General features: G+C 36.2%; 1 protein-coding gene and 1 non-coding gene across 2 annotated transcripts; both read left to right on the top strand.

Annotated features, from left to right (window-relative positions):
- The first annotated feature begins 10556 nt into the window (after window positions 1-10556).
- On the top strand, window positions 10557-11907 carry Rps20 (ribosomal protein S20). Its single transcript, XM_015485805.2, has 4 exons — window positions 10557-10745; window positions 10982-11081; window positions 11314-11387; window positions 11688-11907. The coding sequence occupies exons 1-4, from the start codon at window positions 10743-10745 to the stop codon at window positions 11868-11870; spliced, it is 360 nt and encodes a 119-aa protein (XP_015341291.1). The 5' UTR covers window positions 10557-10742; the 3' UTR covers window positions 11871-11907.
- On the top strand, window positions 11176-11243 carry LOC125610619. The gene has a single exon (XR_007340617.1). It is a non-coding gene; the product is annotated as a small nucleolar RNA U54 (small nucleolar RNA).
- Window positions 11908-16298: the final 4391 nt, after the last annotated feature.

Raw genomic sequence — 16298 nt, 5'->3', positions numbered from 1 at the left:
GTGTGTGGGTGTGTGTATGTGTATGTTTTAACTTTATACTGAGAGTTCCAGAGTCAACCCAGAAGTTGGAACTCACAACTTTAGGCATTAGTGGGGTAGCAGGAAGATGTCATTGGAATTTTATTTGTACAAAGCCTCAAAGATTTCTTATAAACAATCTCTAGAAAGTTGGGTTAATAGTTGGGCCCCACATCTCCATATCCAAAAGGCAACCAGAAAATAATGGCTTCTCCTTGACTGAGGAGGAGGTGTATACGTGGAGAAGTTTCCCTGAAGAGAATGTCAGAGCAAACTATCTCAGCTTACCCAGGGCTGAAGGATCTTTTAAGGCCTCTCTGGAAAATGACCAGTCCAGAGGGTGTAAGGTCCTAGGAACAATTAAAATGAAACAGGCACCAGGGGGCGCTGCTGGCCTCAGCTGATCTCTGGAGTCCCCTCAAAAGGTATCCTTTTCTCTAATTCTGCAGATTTAGGGTGGAAGATGTGGACAAGGGAGAAGATGTCAGGGTGGTTAATGTCTCCTGGCAGAGAGAAAAGATTGGAAGGCATCAGGAGTCATCTTTCCTGACGGCTGCTGCTGTAGCCTGAGGAAACAGAGGCTGGGTGTAGTCATGCTTCTGTCTGGGAAAGTTGAGGAAACCCAAGAGTGAATAAACATGCTTCCTGTTTTCAAAGAGCTTCTAGCCTACCACCATTAGTTTTACTAAAATTATATTTTTTCCAATAAATACTTTACATACCACATACCAAAATCACTTCCAGATGGATTAGAGAGCATATGTAAAACTGGAAGAAAACAGAATTGAGAAGTTATTATAAATTTGGAGAGAAAGAATTTCTAAGCAAAAAGCAGTGGAAAACTGTACAAGAGACTGCCAGATTTAATTACAAAAGAAGATATAACCTGAATATTAAAATATGAGTAAAGTACAGACAAGAGACTGAGAAAAATACTTGGTTAAAATGTAACAACAGGTCCATGTTTTTATTATACAAAGAATACATACAAATAAAAATGAAGAAATTAATCATGCTGTAAAAGAGAAGGGGACAAAAATATTGAAAAGTAAATTCATAGCAAGGAAAATGCATTTAGGAGACAAACATGGAAAACAGGAAGATGTCATCCCAAAAGTACTTGAAAACTTGCACATTAAAAATAAGGGGCTCTTGAAAAACACAAATACATGCACAAAATTCTTGATGCTAATTAAGGTGTAGTAAAGCTGGATCTTCCATACATGGTTAGTAACAATGTAGATTACTACAACTTTTGGGAAAGAACTGCAGTCTGGCAGTCTGTCAAGAACCTGAAAAATGTTTATGTTCACTGACTCAGTAATTATGCTTCTGAATATCCATCCTGTGAAACACTACCCAGTAAACGTTTTAATTGATGAAACAGTCACCAAGAGCTGTTTATTCTGGAAAAAAAAAAGAAAAGAAAAATGCCCCAAAATATTAAATCAATTAGAACAATCGATTCAAAATGTTATGATGATTATGATAGCATAGAAATGGCTACTTTACAATGCTAAATGAATGGGGCAGAGTACAGAATCATCTATTCAGTGTGATTACAATTTGAAATTCAATAAATTTTTCTTTAAACATCCATAGAGGGCTGAGAACAGGTAGAGCACTTACCTAATATGCACAAGGTCCCTGGGTTCCATCCCTGCACCACAAAAGGAAAAGGGGGAGGAGAGAGAGAGAAAGAGAGAGAGAGAGAGAGAGAAAAGAATGAAAACAAAGTTTTGTTTGTTTGAAATTATCTGAGGAACTGTGAATATCTCTTTTCATTTTTTAAACTTGTTTTCTGATTTCTATAAATCTTTATCATATAAACACATAGGTAAAAAATAAATGGCCACAAAATTACTTGTGTCTGTATACACTAATATTGAACAATCTGAAAGAAAATTATGAAAACAATTTCATTTATAATAACATCAAAAAAGAACAAAATGCTTAGGAATAAACTAAACAAGGAAGTGAAAGACTTTATACCACAAGAAAACACTGATGAAAGATGATAAAATAGGTATTAATAAATGGAAAGATATTCTGTGTTTATAGATATGAAGACTTAATATTGTAAGGATATCCATATTGCTCAAAGAAATCTACAGATTCAATGTAATCCCTATCAAAATTCTAGTGACAATTTTTTGCAGAAATGGAAAATTTTATTTGAAAATTCATATGAAATCTCAAGAAATCCTGAAGAACCAAAACAATTTTGAAAGAGTTAAGTTGGAGAACTCACAGTTCCTGATTTTAAAATATATTACAAAGCCACCTTAATCAAAACAGTGTGGAACTGGCATAAAAACAGACAACAAGACCAATGGAACAGAATACAGAGGTAGGACGTAGGGGGAACCTTTATGCACATGGTCATGTTATCTTCAACAAGGAAAAGACTCATTCAACAAATGTTGTTGGGCTCACTGTACATCCCATGTGAAAAGATGAATCACATAAAAAAATTAACTCAAAATGGATTAAAGTTCTAACAATAAGACCTTAAACTCTAAAACTCCTAGAAGAAAATAAAGGGTGAACACTTTATGACATGGGATTTGGCAATGATTTCTTGGATATAACACCAAAAGCAACACAACAAAAGCAAAAATGAACGGATGGACTAACATTGCACTTAAAAATTTTTGTGTATCAAAGGACAGAATGAAGATAGTGAAAGACAACCTAAGGCATATATTTACATATCACACCTCTTATAGGAAGACACCCATAATTTATCTACATGAGTATCTCCATATGTCTGTTTCTATATTTAGATAGATGATAGATATAAAACTCCTAGAACTCAACAATAAGTAGGCTGATTTTAAAATGAGCAAAGGACTTGTAGAAACATTTCCCTTAAGAAGATATACAGTCAACAAGCGTATGAAAAGATTCTCAACATTACAGATCATCAGAGAAACACAAATCAAAACCACAGTGAGATATCACTTCACACCAATTAAGATAATCACTATGAAAATAAAAACAAGGTTAGGATGGTACAGTGGTACTAAGCTCAGTGGTATAGTGCTTGATTAGCATGTGCAAGGCCCTGGGTTCAATTACTAATACGGCAAGTAAATAAATAAATGAGCAAAGTAAATAAATAAATGAGTAACAAGTGTCGGCAAGGACTTGGAAAAATTGGAACGTTTGCACTGTTATGAGAATGTAAAATGGTGAGTCACTATGAAAAACAGAATAGCAGTTTCACAAAATTAAAAATAATATTATCACATGATCAAGCAATCTCACTGCTGGATATGTGGCCAAAAGAATTGAAGGCAGGGTCTTGAGGAGATATTTGCACACTTATGTTCATCACAGCCCTATTCACAATAGCCAAGAGGTAAAAGCAATCAAAATGCCCTTTAAAGGATGAATGAATAAGCAAAATGTGGAATAGAGAGCTCAGAGCAATGGAATGGAATAGAGAGCTCAGAAACAAATCTCAGCATATATGTTCAAATTATTTTCAGCAAGGGAACCAAGACCATCTCATGGAAAGCAGAGTATTCTTAACAAATAATGTCAGGAAAACTGAATATCTATATATACAAAAGACTGAAGTTGGACCCTTATCTTATACCGTATACAAAAACAAAAAGCAAGCAAACAAAAAGACCCCTCAAAACAGATCAAACACTTAAGCATAAGAACAAAAACTATAAAACTCCCAGAAGAAAACAAGCAATCAAAATGTCCATCAAGGAATGAATGAATAAGCAAGTGTGGTATCCAATGGAATACTATTCTACTTTTAAAAGAAAGAAAATTCTGTCACATGTTACAACATAAATGAAACTCGAGAACATTATGTTAAGTGAAATAAGCCAGTCACAAAGGGATGAATCTACTTATGGGAGGTATCCAAAGTAGCTGAACTCATAATTAGGATGTGGGTTAATAGGGGCTGGGAGGAAAGGGGAATTATTATTTAATGGTATAGAGTTTCACATTTGCAAGATAAAAATTTCTGGCTGTCTGTTTTGCAACAATACAAATATATTTAACACTACTAAACTGCACACTCAAAAATGGTTAAGATGATAACTTTTATGTTACATTTTTATTATAATTAGAAGTCAAAAATAAAAGGCTATGGGGCTGGGGCTGGGACTCAGTGGTAGGGTGCTTGCCTAGCATGTGTGAGGCACTGGGTTCTAATCTCAGCACTGCATATAAATAAATAAAATAAAGGTATAAAAAGCAAAAACAAAAAAAATTAAATTGTTCTTATTTAAATAAAAGGTTTTTGAGAGTTGTCTCCACTTCAAACTTCAAACTTCTCCAATACTCTCTTAAAACATTTCATATAAATATTCCTTTGCTGCTTCCACTTTATAAAATCGGTGCTCAATTTACTTTTGTTTTTCTTGTTTTTAAATAATAGCTTTATATGATTCACATACATGCCATTCACCTATTCAAAGTATGCAATTCAGTGGCATCCAGTGTATCCACAGAGTTGTACAGCCATCATCACAATCAATGTTAGGATGTTTTCATTACCCCACCCCAAATTCCCTGTACTAGTCACTCCACTTGCATTCCTCCCACCAGCCCTTAAGCAATCACTAACTACTTTTGTCTCTATAGAATTGCCTAGTCTTGACATTTCATATAAATGGAATCATATAATTTATAGTCTTTTTTAACTGTCATATTTCACTTAGCTTAATGTTTTCAAGCTTAGACTCTGTTGTGACATGCATTAGTACTTAACTTCATTTTATTTCCACTGTATAAATACACCACATTTTATTTACCTATTCATCAGTTGATGGATATTTAAGTTGTTTCCATCTTTTGGCCATTATGAATAATCCTGCTATGAACACTCAGATACTCTAAGATTTTTGTAGACATGTTTTCATTGCTCTAGGGTATATACCTTGGAGTGGAATTCCTGGGTCATACAGTAATTCTATTTTAGCATTTGAGAAACTGAAAAAATTGCTTTCACAAATATCTGTACTGTCTTACATTTCAACCAGCACTGTATGCGGGTTCTCAGTTTCTCCACATCCTTGCTAACACTGTCAGATTATCTGTCTTTTGAGTTTTATGTAGCCATCTTGGTGAGTATAGAGTGATATCTCATTTTGGTTTTAATTTTCATTTTCATAGTTAATAATGTTGAACATCGATTCATGTGCATATTAGGCATTTTTATGTTTTCCTTAAAGAAATTTCTACTCAGATTCTTAGGCTATTTTTAAATTGGATCATTTGTTTTCATCAAACTGCCAGAGTTCTTTATATATTCTATATATAGGTCCCTGATAAAATATGATTTTCAAATATTTTCTCCTATTCTGTGGGTTGTCTTTCCACTTTCTGAGTGTCCACTGCTAAACAGAAGTGTTTAATTCTGATGTTATCCAATATATATGTTTTTTCCTTTTGTTGCTCATGTTTTTGGTGTCTTATTTAAAAAACCATTGGAAAATCTATGGTCACAAAAATTTATGTTTTCTTCTACAGTTTAAGTTCTTCATTGAGGTGGTAGGTCCATTTTGAATTGGTTTTCTTATGGTGTGAGGTAGGGGTCCAACTTGATTCTTTTGCATGTTGTTCCAGCATCATGTAGAAAAACTATTCCCTCATCCCCTTATTGTCTTGGCATCCATCTTAAAAACCAAGTGACTATAAATGTGAGGGTTTATTTCCAGACTCTCAATTTTATACCACCCATCTAGTTATACATCAGTCCTAATGACATGATTACACTGGATTGCTTAACTTTCTAAAGAGTTTTTAAGTCAGGAACTGTTAGTCCTTCAATTGTTTTGCTTTTTTCAAGATTATTTAATAATTTCCATATGAGGTTTAGGATCACCTGATAATTTCTGCAAAGTCAACTCTGGGATTTTGATAGGGATTGCATTGAATCTGTAGGTTAATTTGTAGCATTATCATCTTAACAATATTGAGTCTTCCAATCCCTAAACATAGGATGTATTTTCATTTATTTATGTCTTCTTTAATTTCCCTCAACAATGATTTGTAGTTTTCAGAGTATAAGTTTTGGACTCCTTTTGTGAAATTTACTTCACTATTTTATTCTTTTTGATGCTATTATAAATGTAGTTGTCTTAATTTTATTTTTAGAATGTTCATTGCTTGTGTATAGAACTACAATTGATTTTTGTGTCCTATTACCTTACTGAACTCATTTGTTAGTTCTAATAGATGTTTTTAGTGTATTTTTTAGGATTTTCCATACATGAAAATAATCTTATGTACAAACTAGAAATAGTATTATTTCTTCCTTTACAATCTTGATCTCTTTGGTTTGGTTTTCTTGCCTAATTGCCCTGATTAGAACCTCCAGTACAATGTTGAATAGAAGTGCCAAGAGCAGACACCTTTATCTTGTTTCTGATCTTGAAGGGAAAAGCCTTCACTCTTTCACTTTTAAGTAGGAAATTCCTACTTTTCCTAGGGCAGCTTCCTAGGGCAGGTTGCTAGGGAGGAATTTCCTAGCAAGACAAGTCAAAAACTGATTCATTCTATTCATGGAAGTGACATTCCAGCACTTTTGCCAAATTCTAGTATTTGAAAGCAAGTCACAAGCTCCCATATAGAGAGAATTACACAAGGCCTGAAATAACAGGAGGTGGGATCATTGTGGCCATGCTTGAACCTATCTACCACACAAGAGCAAGTGGCAGAATCAGTGTATGAGGAGGGCCACAGATTCAATCTTCTCATAAAGAAAAGCAAGTGGTGGACATGATTTCTAAAATGTGGTATTCATTCTATACAACATGAAAACCACAAGCCTAGTTAGAGTGACTGAGAGATATGAATATCTCTAGCTCCTCTGCATGAGATCAGGATCACAAAAGCGTGGCAATAGAAATCTTCTGAAAGTCATCTTAGAGCTAGGAACCCACACTGTGTAGTAGAGGTAGACGGGTGACTTTCAGATGTATGCAGGCCAGAGAGGAAGAACAAGAGAGGGAAGAAGAGGAACTAGGGTGCCTAGAGAAGACATTCAACTCCCACCCCCAGAGAATTCTGTGAGCTCTGTGGTTAATTATGACTAAAAATTGTCAACCTAACCCGTGTTCCAGATGATTCATGCTTGAAAAAAGATCTTACTGTGTCCCTCATTCTTTTTTTCATTGTTTACTTTAGTAAAATGATTTTTAGAAGCAAACAGAGTTAACTGGCCTTGGTTATTCATGGAACTTCAAACAAAAGAATGAGTGAGTTAAAAAAAAATGGGCAAACTACCTCATAATGGGGGCACTTAATAATTCAGTACTCTCTGATTTCAACTATAGTGGTTTCTTTATCTGCAGTTTTGCTTTTCAGTTATCCATTGTCAGTAATGACAAAAAAAAAATCCAAAAATATTAAGTGGAAAATTAGCCAGGATCACCTAACACTTCTCCCAATGTGTCATCCAAAGGGCATCAGTGACCTAATGCTATGCCTACTTCATTCAGCTCACTTCATCTCATCACATCAGCATTGTAGCATCTTACATCATCACAAGAAGAAGGGCAAGAACAGTACAGTAAAGATATCTGGGGGAGGAACCACATTCACAAACTTTTGATGCAGTTTCTAATTATAATTATCATATTTTACTATTAGCCTTGCTGTTATTCACTTACTGTGCCTAATTTATAGATTAAACTTCTTCATAGGTATATCTGTATGTATAGGAAAAGGCATAATATATATAGGCTTCTATGCTATCTGAGGTTTCAGGCAACCACTGGGGGGGGGGGTCTTGAAACATATCCCCTCCAGGTAAGTGGGGAGTACTGTATAGTGAAATACATAAAGTCCTTTAGGACATGTTGGTTAATATAATAGGATTTTACTTGTCTCAGATGTAATGCCACTACTAATAAAGATGGGCCCTAAAATATCTGAGAGTGCAGCACATGGGTTGACTGCGGAGCCTAAAAAAAGAGACAGCATGGATTCAAACACTGGCTTTTCCTGGGACCTTGGACAGATTATTTAGCTTCATTTCATGAATCGAGTATGAATAACAGTACTTGTCTCCGGGTGTCTATATGAAGATCGAGTGACTGAAGAATACTTCTGACAGTGCTGGCTATCACAGGATGAGTAGTGTTCTCAGTCCTCACGTTTCATCCTAGGAAACCATGAGAAATCACCTCCGTTGTCCATTCCCTGACCAATACAAAATGGGCAATCACGAGAGAAAGTTTCAAACTTGCACCCACTTTTATTCTTAAATTTCAGACTGAAGAAATTCAAACATTGAAAAATTATATTTATATCCAAAATTCAAAATAATATAATGTCTAAACAGACTGATCCACACTCATGTGACAACTTGCCTTTGTTAATTCATTCATAAATCTAACCATGAATGAAATCATTTCTATGGCTGTAAAAAAAAAAAAAAAAAAGTGTAGGATGACACTGTCATTGCAGCAAAATACCAGTAGGTGGCCATCTACAGACCCACCCTGCAGTATACAGGTTTTATAAGATTAGTAAAGAAGAGCTACAGAGAGAGAGAGATTGAAAGTATATGTTTCATAATGGTCTTAGGAATATTTCTAAAGTTAAAATCAAATAAATATTTAATTTATTGAATTTTTATACTGCTGGGAGAAATATGTTTTGGGGTACAATTTTCCCAGAGGGCAACTTACTTAATTTAAGCTTAAATATTTAAAAACTTATTCTTTGATTAAGTCATCCAGTGTACAAGAATATCTAGTAATTATGTGATGCCAACGAGGAGCTAAAAGATTGATCTCTATAACACTGCAGATCAATGGGGCAGAGTAGTTGTGTCTTACAGGAGACATTTGACAATGTCTAGAGACATGTTGGATTCTCACAACTGGAAGGAAGGGTTATCTAGTGATAGCTAGTGGGTAGGAGCCAGAGATGTTGCTAAACATCCTACAATACACATGACAGCCCCCCAAAACAAGGAACTATCCGCCTCAGGATGTCAATTGGGTTGATATTGAGAAACCCTAATCTACCAGCATGTACCTTATGGTATTGTTCATAAGAAAGAAAAATGGAAAAATGTCTGTAAATAGAAGACTGGTTCAACAAATGAAAGAATCATCTATATAATTCATGATGACACTGTCATGAAAAGAGATATTGCTCTAAGTATATTTATTCTGATAAAACATTATGTGACTTGAACTGTACATAGGGCAGGGGCCCATTTTTAAAAGATACTTACATATCTGCAGATGTAAACAGTGGTGATCTCAGAATGATGGAATTACGCACCTTTTTATTTTTTGCTACTGCTAATTTCTACTTTTTCCTTCAATAAGTAGCTCACGTTTGTATGAAACATGAATGTAACTGTACACCTTCTCTGAAGATCTACATTCAACTTTGGTAGTAAATATAGGGGTGATTTTTCATATCCCAGGGAGCTAGGCAATTGCATTTTTGTCTATTTGTTGCAGATAAACATATCAATAAGTTAAAGCCTAAAGATGTGAGAGATAGCTTCTAAAATAAGGTTTTCAGATTTTTAGTGGCACATTCTACCAATAGAATAGTTACAGCTAATAGTTTACATTAAAAAATATTGGAACTAGAAAGTATGCAAATTTTAACATTAAATTTATTGTTAAGTTGCAGCAAACCCTAATGTGTGTGTGTGTGTGTGTGTATTTTTTGACTCGAACAAAACAAAACCGAGTTATTACTCAGGTTAATTTTACCACCAAGCAAGTAAGTCAACACTATTATTTGATGAAAGTTTCAGATGTAATTTACCCACAAGAATCAGAAGAGGAAACTTGGAGAAAGAGCTCTGATGGGAGAGAGGTCAGTGCTGTGTCCCTCACCTGTTCGGTGGGTCTGAACAAATACTTCCTTTCGCTGGGAGTTTCACCTGTAAAGTAATATGAGTTTATCTCCTCTTCCTTCTGTCCTGTATCTCAGCCAGGGCTTGGTGTCTCAGGTCTGTAACCCTGGCCACTTGGGAGTCCGAGGCAGGAGGATCCCAAATTCAAGGCCAGCCTGGGAAACTTGGTGAGGTCCCTGCCTCAAGATAAAAACTTCAAAAGGGGGTTGTGGCTACAACCAAGTGGCAGAGGGCCCCTGGGTTCCCTCCCCATACTCCCCCCCCCACACACACACACACCCAAAGTAACAGATCTAACTCGTCAGACTCATTTTTCTAAACGCCGCGTCAGTTGCTAACTCAGAAAAGTTACTAGTTCACACAACAGTTAGTTGGTTGGCTTTGTATCAGAAACAAAAATTTGCACTGCAGAAACCGCAGGGGTCGTTTGCACTTTTAGCCGAGGGCGAGGGAGAACGCCCCAGAGGTAGTTTCTCAGGTTTCAGCGTCGCCCGTCATTTCTGCCAGGTGGCCAGAGGACGTGCGTCGATACGTGAGCCAGGACCCAACCTCGAGGGGCTTTGGCTCCTCCTGGACAGCAGGGGGCGACCGCAGGCGCACTTTTCCCGCCAGCTCTACGGGTTCTCTAGCCCAGCCTCGCGCGGTATCCTTTTCAGCGCGCGGAGCTATTCCGCTTCCGGGGCTTGAGAAACCCGGATGCAGGTGGTCTATAAAATCGCCACCCGAGCCTCGCGACGTTCTTTTAGAGAGCGACGCGGTTGTTGGTGCGGAGGAGCGTTCCTCTACCCGCTTCTGCTCCTGACTCACCGCTGTTCACTCTTGCCGAGGAACAAGTCGGTCAGGAAGCTGCGCCGCAACCATGGTGAGCCGAGGAACCGTGAAGCGCGGCTTTGGGCGGCAGTGGGACTCAGCCGTGGGCCGGTGGAATCTAGGAGGCAGCGAAAGCCTGGTCTCACTTGGCCGGCATAGGGCTTCTGCTGTGGTGTGGGATCCGGGGATGTTACTGGTGAAACAATGGAGAAAATCTGAGGTTTGAGTGTTTTTTTTTTTTTTCTTTGCTTATTCTTTCGTTTTTTTATCTCGTATGTGTGATAACAGGCATTTAAAGACACCGGAAAGACACCCGTGGAACCAGAGGTGGCGATTCATCGAATCAGAATTACCCTTACCAGCCGCAACGTGAAGTCGCTCGAGAAAGGTGGGTTGAGTCGTTTGGGAGCGAGGCATTTGGAGGAAAAGCAATGTATTTGGTTTACTGTTCGACATTCGTTGCTTTTCGTACCTTAAACCGTTGGCGATGAGGAGATACCTACCGTGTTGAATTATGGTGATAGTTTTTATACGCTATTCTGAGCCAACTTAGATTGAAGTTTCTTAAACGGGTTTTAATTGATTTTAATGAACAGAGAGGTGCATGTATTTCCTTGTAGTGTGTGCTGACTTGATCAGAGGCGCAAAGGAAAAGAATCTCAAAGTGAAAGGACCTGTTCGCATGCCTACGAAGGTAAAATAAATAACAGGAAGTAGTTGTTTATGGATCCACAGATTCAAATAAAAACTGGTGGAATTAGGTTTGTGGCGTCTAGTGTTTGAAGTGACAGTCTTGGGGTACAGTCTAGTCCTTATCGACACAGACTGTAAAGGGCGGGGTAAAAACAGTTGTATTTTTAAATAGTGGTATCTGGAAACCTGTCACTGTAAAGAAATAATGCCTTCTCAAATGCACAACTCTACTTCCAAGTACTAATTTGTCCAGACATCTCAGGGATATGCAAAAAACACTTGGTTTTGTCTTTTGTTGCAGACTTTGAGGATCACTACAAGAAAAACACCTTGTGGTGAAGGTTCCAAGACATGGGATCGTTTCCAGATGAGAATACACAAGCGACTCATTGACTTGCACAGCCCTTCTGAGATTGTTAAACAGATTACTTCCATCAGTATTGAACCAGGAGTCGAAGTCGAAGTCACCATTGCAGATGCCTAAGTCAACTGTTTTAATAAATTGATTTCTGAAAACAAAACTGTATTGATTGTGCAGTTCTATGTAACATGGTGGCTCATAACTTTGGTTACATGTTGGAAATTTTATGCACAGCATCAATCCCTATTCTGATTTATTGGTATGGGGTGCTTTAATCTAGGAAAAAGCTTTAGGGGGATTCTAATATAAAGCTATAGTGGGCAGGTAGTAAATTGGGAAAATGAAGAAATAATTTACAGTCCTGGCTTTGCCGGTTTGTTGGTACTTAATTTTCAAAATATTTGGGAATCGATATTGGTTATGTTTTGGATTCCAGCATCTATGCTTATCAGTGGATATCCTTAAAAAAGAAATGATTTGCTTTTTTTAAACAGTGACATTCAAATCAAACCTTAAGCTGAAATTCCTATGCACATCCAACTGTGCTCAAAAGTAGACATGTCTAAATAGATCTTTCAAACCAGACTTATTAGGGTTTCAAGTGAAATAAATCTGGAGCTATGTCGTAAGTTACTAGACTTTAAAAATTCAATTTTTTACTTTTTAAATATTTGTTTTTAGTTGTAGTCAGACATAATACCCTTGTTTTATTTATTTTTATGGTGCTGAGGATTGAACCCAGGGCCCCCTGTGTGTGCTAGGCGAGTGCTCTACCGCTGAGCCACAATCCCAGCCCCCCAAAATTCAATTTTTTTTTTTTAAAGAGAGGGAAAGAGAGAATTTTAATATTTTTTAGTTATCGGCGGACACAGCATCTTTGTTTTTGTATGTGGTGCTGAGGATCGAACCGGGCCGCTCGCATGCCAGGCAAGCGCACTACCGCTTGAGCCACATCCCCAGCCCCAAAATTCAATATTTTTAAATGTGAATTTGAACTATAATTTTTTTTTTTTTTTGAGATTAGCTATAACTCAGTGGATTTCAACAAGTTATCAGCTTGAGGAATAGTCAAAACTGAACCATAACTATTTCTGGAAGTTATGTGATATGGTGTAGTTAGGTTCCTGAGGAAAGCAATGACCTGGTTTTATTAGAAAACCTGAACTTGGTTAGCTCTTCTAGAAAAAGTGAAAAAGGATTCTCATTAATCAAAGACCAGGAATCAAACCTACAGATAGGTAGCCCAATTTTAAGCAGTATGGAGTGCTAGAGAGCCTAGTTAGGTCATTTTAAAAACTTAAATACCTTGTTATGGAAGGTTCTCAAGTAGATAGAGACTTGGTTATTTTCTTGGTATTGGGGGTTGAACCTAGAGCCTGTTAGGCAAGCAGTACACCAGTGAGCTATACCCCCAGGCCTTTTGTAATTTTTTAAGACAGGTACTCAGTAAATTGGCTGCTCTCTAACTTTGGTGTCTTGCCTCATCCTTGAATAGCTGGGATTAAAGGCATGTGCCACCATGCCCAGCAGAAGCAGCTTTAACAATGTTCAGTATATTGCAATATAGAAAGTGATGAAATTTGTTCAGTCTCCTAAGAACTGATTAAAAAATCTTAATTCCATGAAAACACTTAGCCACTTAGAGCCAAAGTAGAATGAAAAATATTTCAGTGAATCCTAAGATAACAGTTTTACAGCTTCTATGGAGTTATGAGTTTTTAGCAGTTGAATTTCTTCACAAATAGGTGAAGGAGTCGGATTAAAGCTTTAGGTAATACTTTTGGAATCCTGTCAGTTAAAATACACCACTTAAAATGTTAGGAACTGCTGTTTACCAATTTCTCAAAACATTTAAAAATGCATACTTGGAAACAATCCCTGCAGGGGTTAGGAGTATAAGAAAGGAAGGATGGGTTCAATTGTAATGATGCCCATTATATATAAATCTGGTTTCATTTTTTATTTAATTGGTGCATTATGGTAAAGATGAGATTTGTTGTTACATCCTGGTACATGCACACAATTTAACAATCTTTAGCCAGTATCATTCCCCAGCACCTGCCTCTTGCTTCCCAACTTCTGATCCCTTTTCTCTACTGATCTCCCTTTGGTTTCATGGGATCCTTGACCCCTCCACCTTTCTTTTTCCTCTGTAGTTTACACATTTGAGAGACAGCATATGACCTTTGATCTTCTGTTTGTCTTTGATGTTCTGTTTGTCATTAAGGTCTCTAGTTCTATCCATTTTACTATAAATGGCATAATTTCATTTTTCCATGGATGCCCAGGGTTTTAGAACGTTACAGGTTTTTGTATGGAGGGGGAGTTAAAGGAAGGTTTAAAATGAGAACCTCTCTAGTCAGTCACATTAGGATTTAGAATACTGCTTTGCTTTTGTTTTAGAAATATGACCTAGCAATTACCATGGAAACTAAAACCACCGTGACTATTCATTGCTGGATCAGACTTCTTAATCTGACGTCCTCAGAAGATCTGTGTGTGCTCTGGATGGAAAATGAATAGGAAGAAGATGCAAACGTGAAAAGCCCTGGTATGCAGTCAGATTGTTCCAAATTTAGTTATTTGGGTGTAAGTTATTTGTTGACTTAAGCCTTGGTTTTTATGTGCCAAATGAAGATACTAATAGTTATCTATATTAAAAGCATATATGCTATCTCGTCTCTGGGAGACATTTTACAATTAAATCATGACTAGTTTTCTAAAGGCATGAATTTCTTGTACTTGGACCTTGGTTCCCATAGGACCCAGTGTACAAGCTGACAAGTGGTATTGGGTTAAATTGTAAGTTTATTTTGAGATATGTATTTGAATCTCAATGACATGGTCTTTCTATCTACACTCTCCTTCACATAGAAGTGACGAAGCAGGCCCATCTCTATTAGAGAACCATGTAAAGCCAAAGTTTTATATTTTGAAAGTAAAAGGAGCTAAATTAATCTTTATTTCTTTCATCTAAGAATAGTATATTTCACTTTCATAGCAAATTAAATTCTCATAATGAGAGAATTGAATCCTACATTTTGTTCTCTAAACATTTATTTTTGATCTACATATTATGGTTATTTTTTTTCATTCATTTAAAAAAATCCCACCTCCCAAAATATACTGTGTTCTAGTTTACTACTTAGGTATAAAAACCTATCTCTTTAAAACAATACAAATGATACAATATTTTTAAAAACAATACAAACTCAACAATGCTAAGCAAGTATTTTGTAAATTAATTTTTGATTGTTTAGTCTTACATGTAATTATGAGTATAATGCAATCTGTGCATATAGTATGTAATGATTAAATCAGGATGATCAGCATTTTCACCTCCTTAAACATTTATCATTTGTGTTGGGAACCTATGAATTCCTCTTTTACTTTATAAAATATATAGTAAGTTGTGAACGGTAATCACTGTACTGTGCTGTAAAGTATTAGGAAAAGGAAAAAAGTATTAGAAGTATTAGCATTCTTCCTATGTAACTATTTTGGTATTAGTTATCCAACCTCCCTCCATCCTTCCAAACTTGTAGTGACCTCTATTCTACTCTACTATTAAATGAGCTTATCTGTGTGTGTATATGGGGGTCTCTCTGTTGTCAGGACTTGTCTTGAATTCCTAGACTCAAGCAATCCTACATCAGCCTCTTGAGTAACTGGGATTATAAATTTCCACCACTGCCTTGTTTAAAATTAGCTTTCTTTCTTCCACAAACAAGTGATAACATACAGTGTTTGTCTTTCTGTGCCTAACTTATTTAATATAATACCTTCCAGTTTCATCTATGTTACCACAAATAACAAAGAATTTCATTTTTTTATGGCTGAATAATAATTCTTCTGTATATATGCTTTAAATTTTTTTTATAACTGGGAGATGTTTCTCATTCTTCCAATGAATTGTTCTGTTGTATAACCAGCTTCCTCTTTAATGGACTTTAAGACATACCAAGTTTCATTGCTATTAAAAGCACTATTTCAATGTCTTTTCTCACCTGTACAACTATAACAATAGGAAGTATTCCTGGAAGTTAAATTTTTGAATCATGGCTTACATTGTGAGTGTGTGTGTGTATATATATATAGTGACCGATATGAAAAGAATTATTTAAGAACATTTAACAAGCATCTAAGTGTTGCACATATGAATGTTTTTCTGGAATGGTTTAAACAAATGTTTTTGGTCATAGGATATGGGACTTTTTAATTTTAAGTTATATTACCAAACTGTTTCCCTCAAATGACTGGCAGTGCCCCTTTATATTCCTATCAGGAGTAAAATAACATCATCTGATGTACAAAAGATACCTCATTATTTTAGCCCTGCCCTTTATTTATCAATTTTCTCTTTCTGGGACTCCTATTGACTGCATGACCTTCTAAAAATTCTGTATCTCCCTTACCTTTCTTCCACATGTTCTTTTAGTTTTTTTCATCGTACATTCTGTGAGATTTCCTTGACTAGTACTTCTGTTGATTTCTTCTAGTACTTCTATTGTTTTATTTTCCAATTTGATAATCTTGGGTTGATTTTTTTTT

This window comes from Marmota marmota, unplaced genomic scaffold (genome assembly GCF_001458135.2).
Source record: "Marmota marmota marmota unplaced genomic scaffold, marMar, whole genome shotgun sequence".
Classification (NCBI taxonomy): Eukaryota; Metazoa; Chordata; class Mammalia; order Rodentia; family Sciuridae; genus Marmota; species Marmota marmota.
Note: the sequence above shows the minus strand (reverse complement) of the source record. Positions and strands in the feature narration are given on the sequence as shown.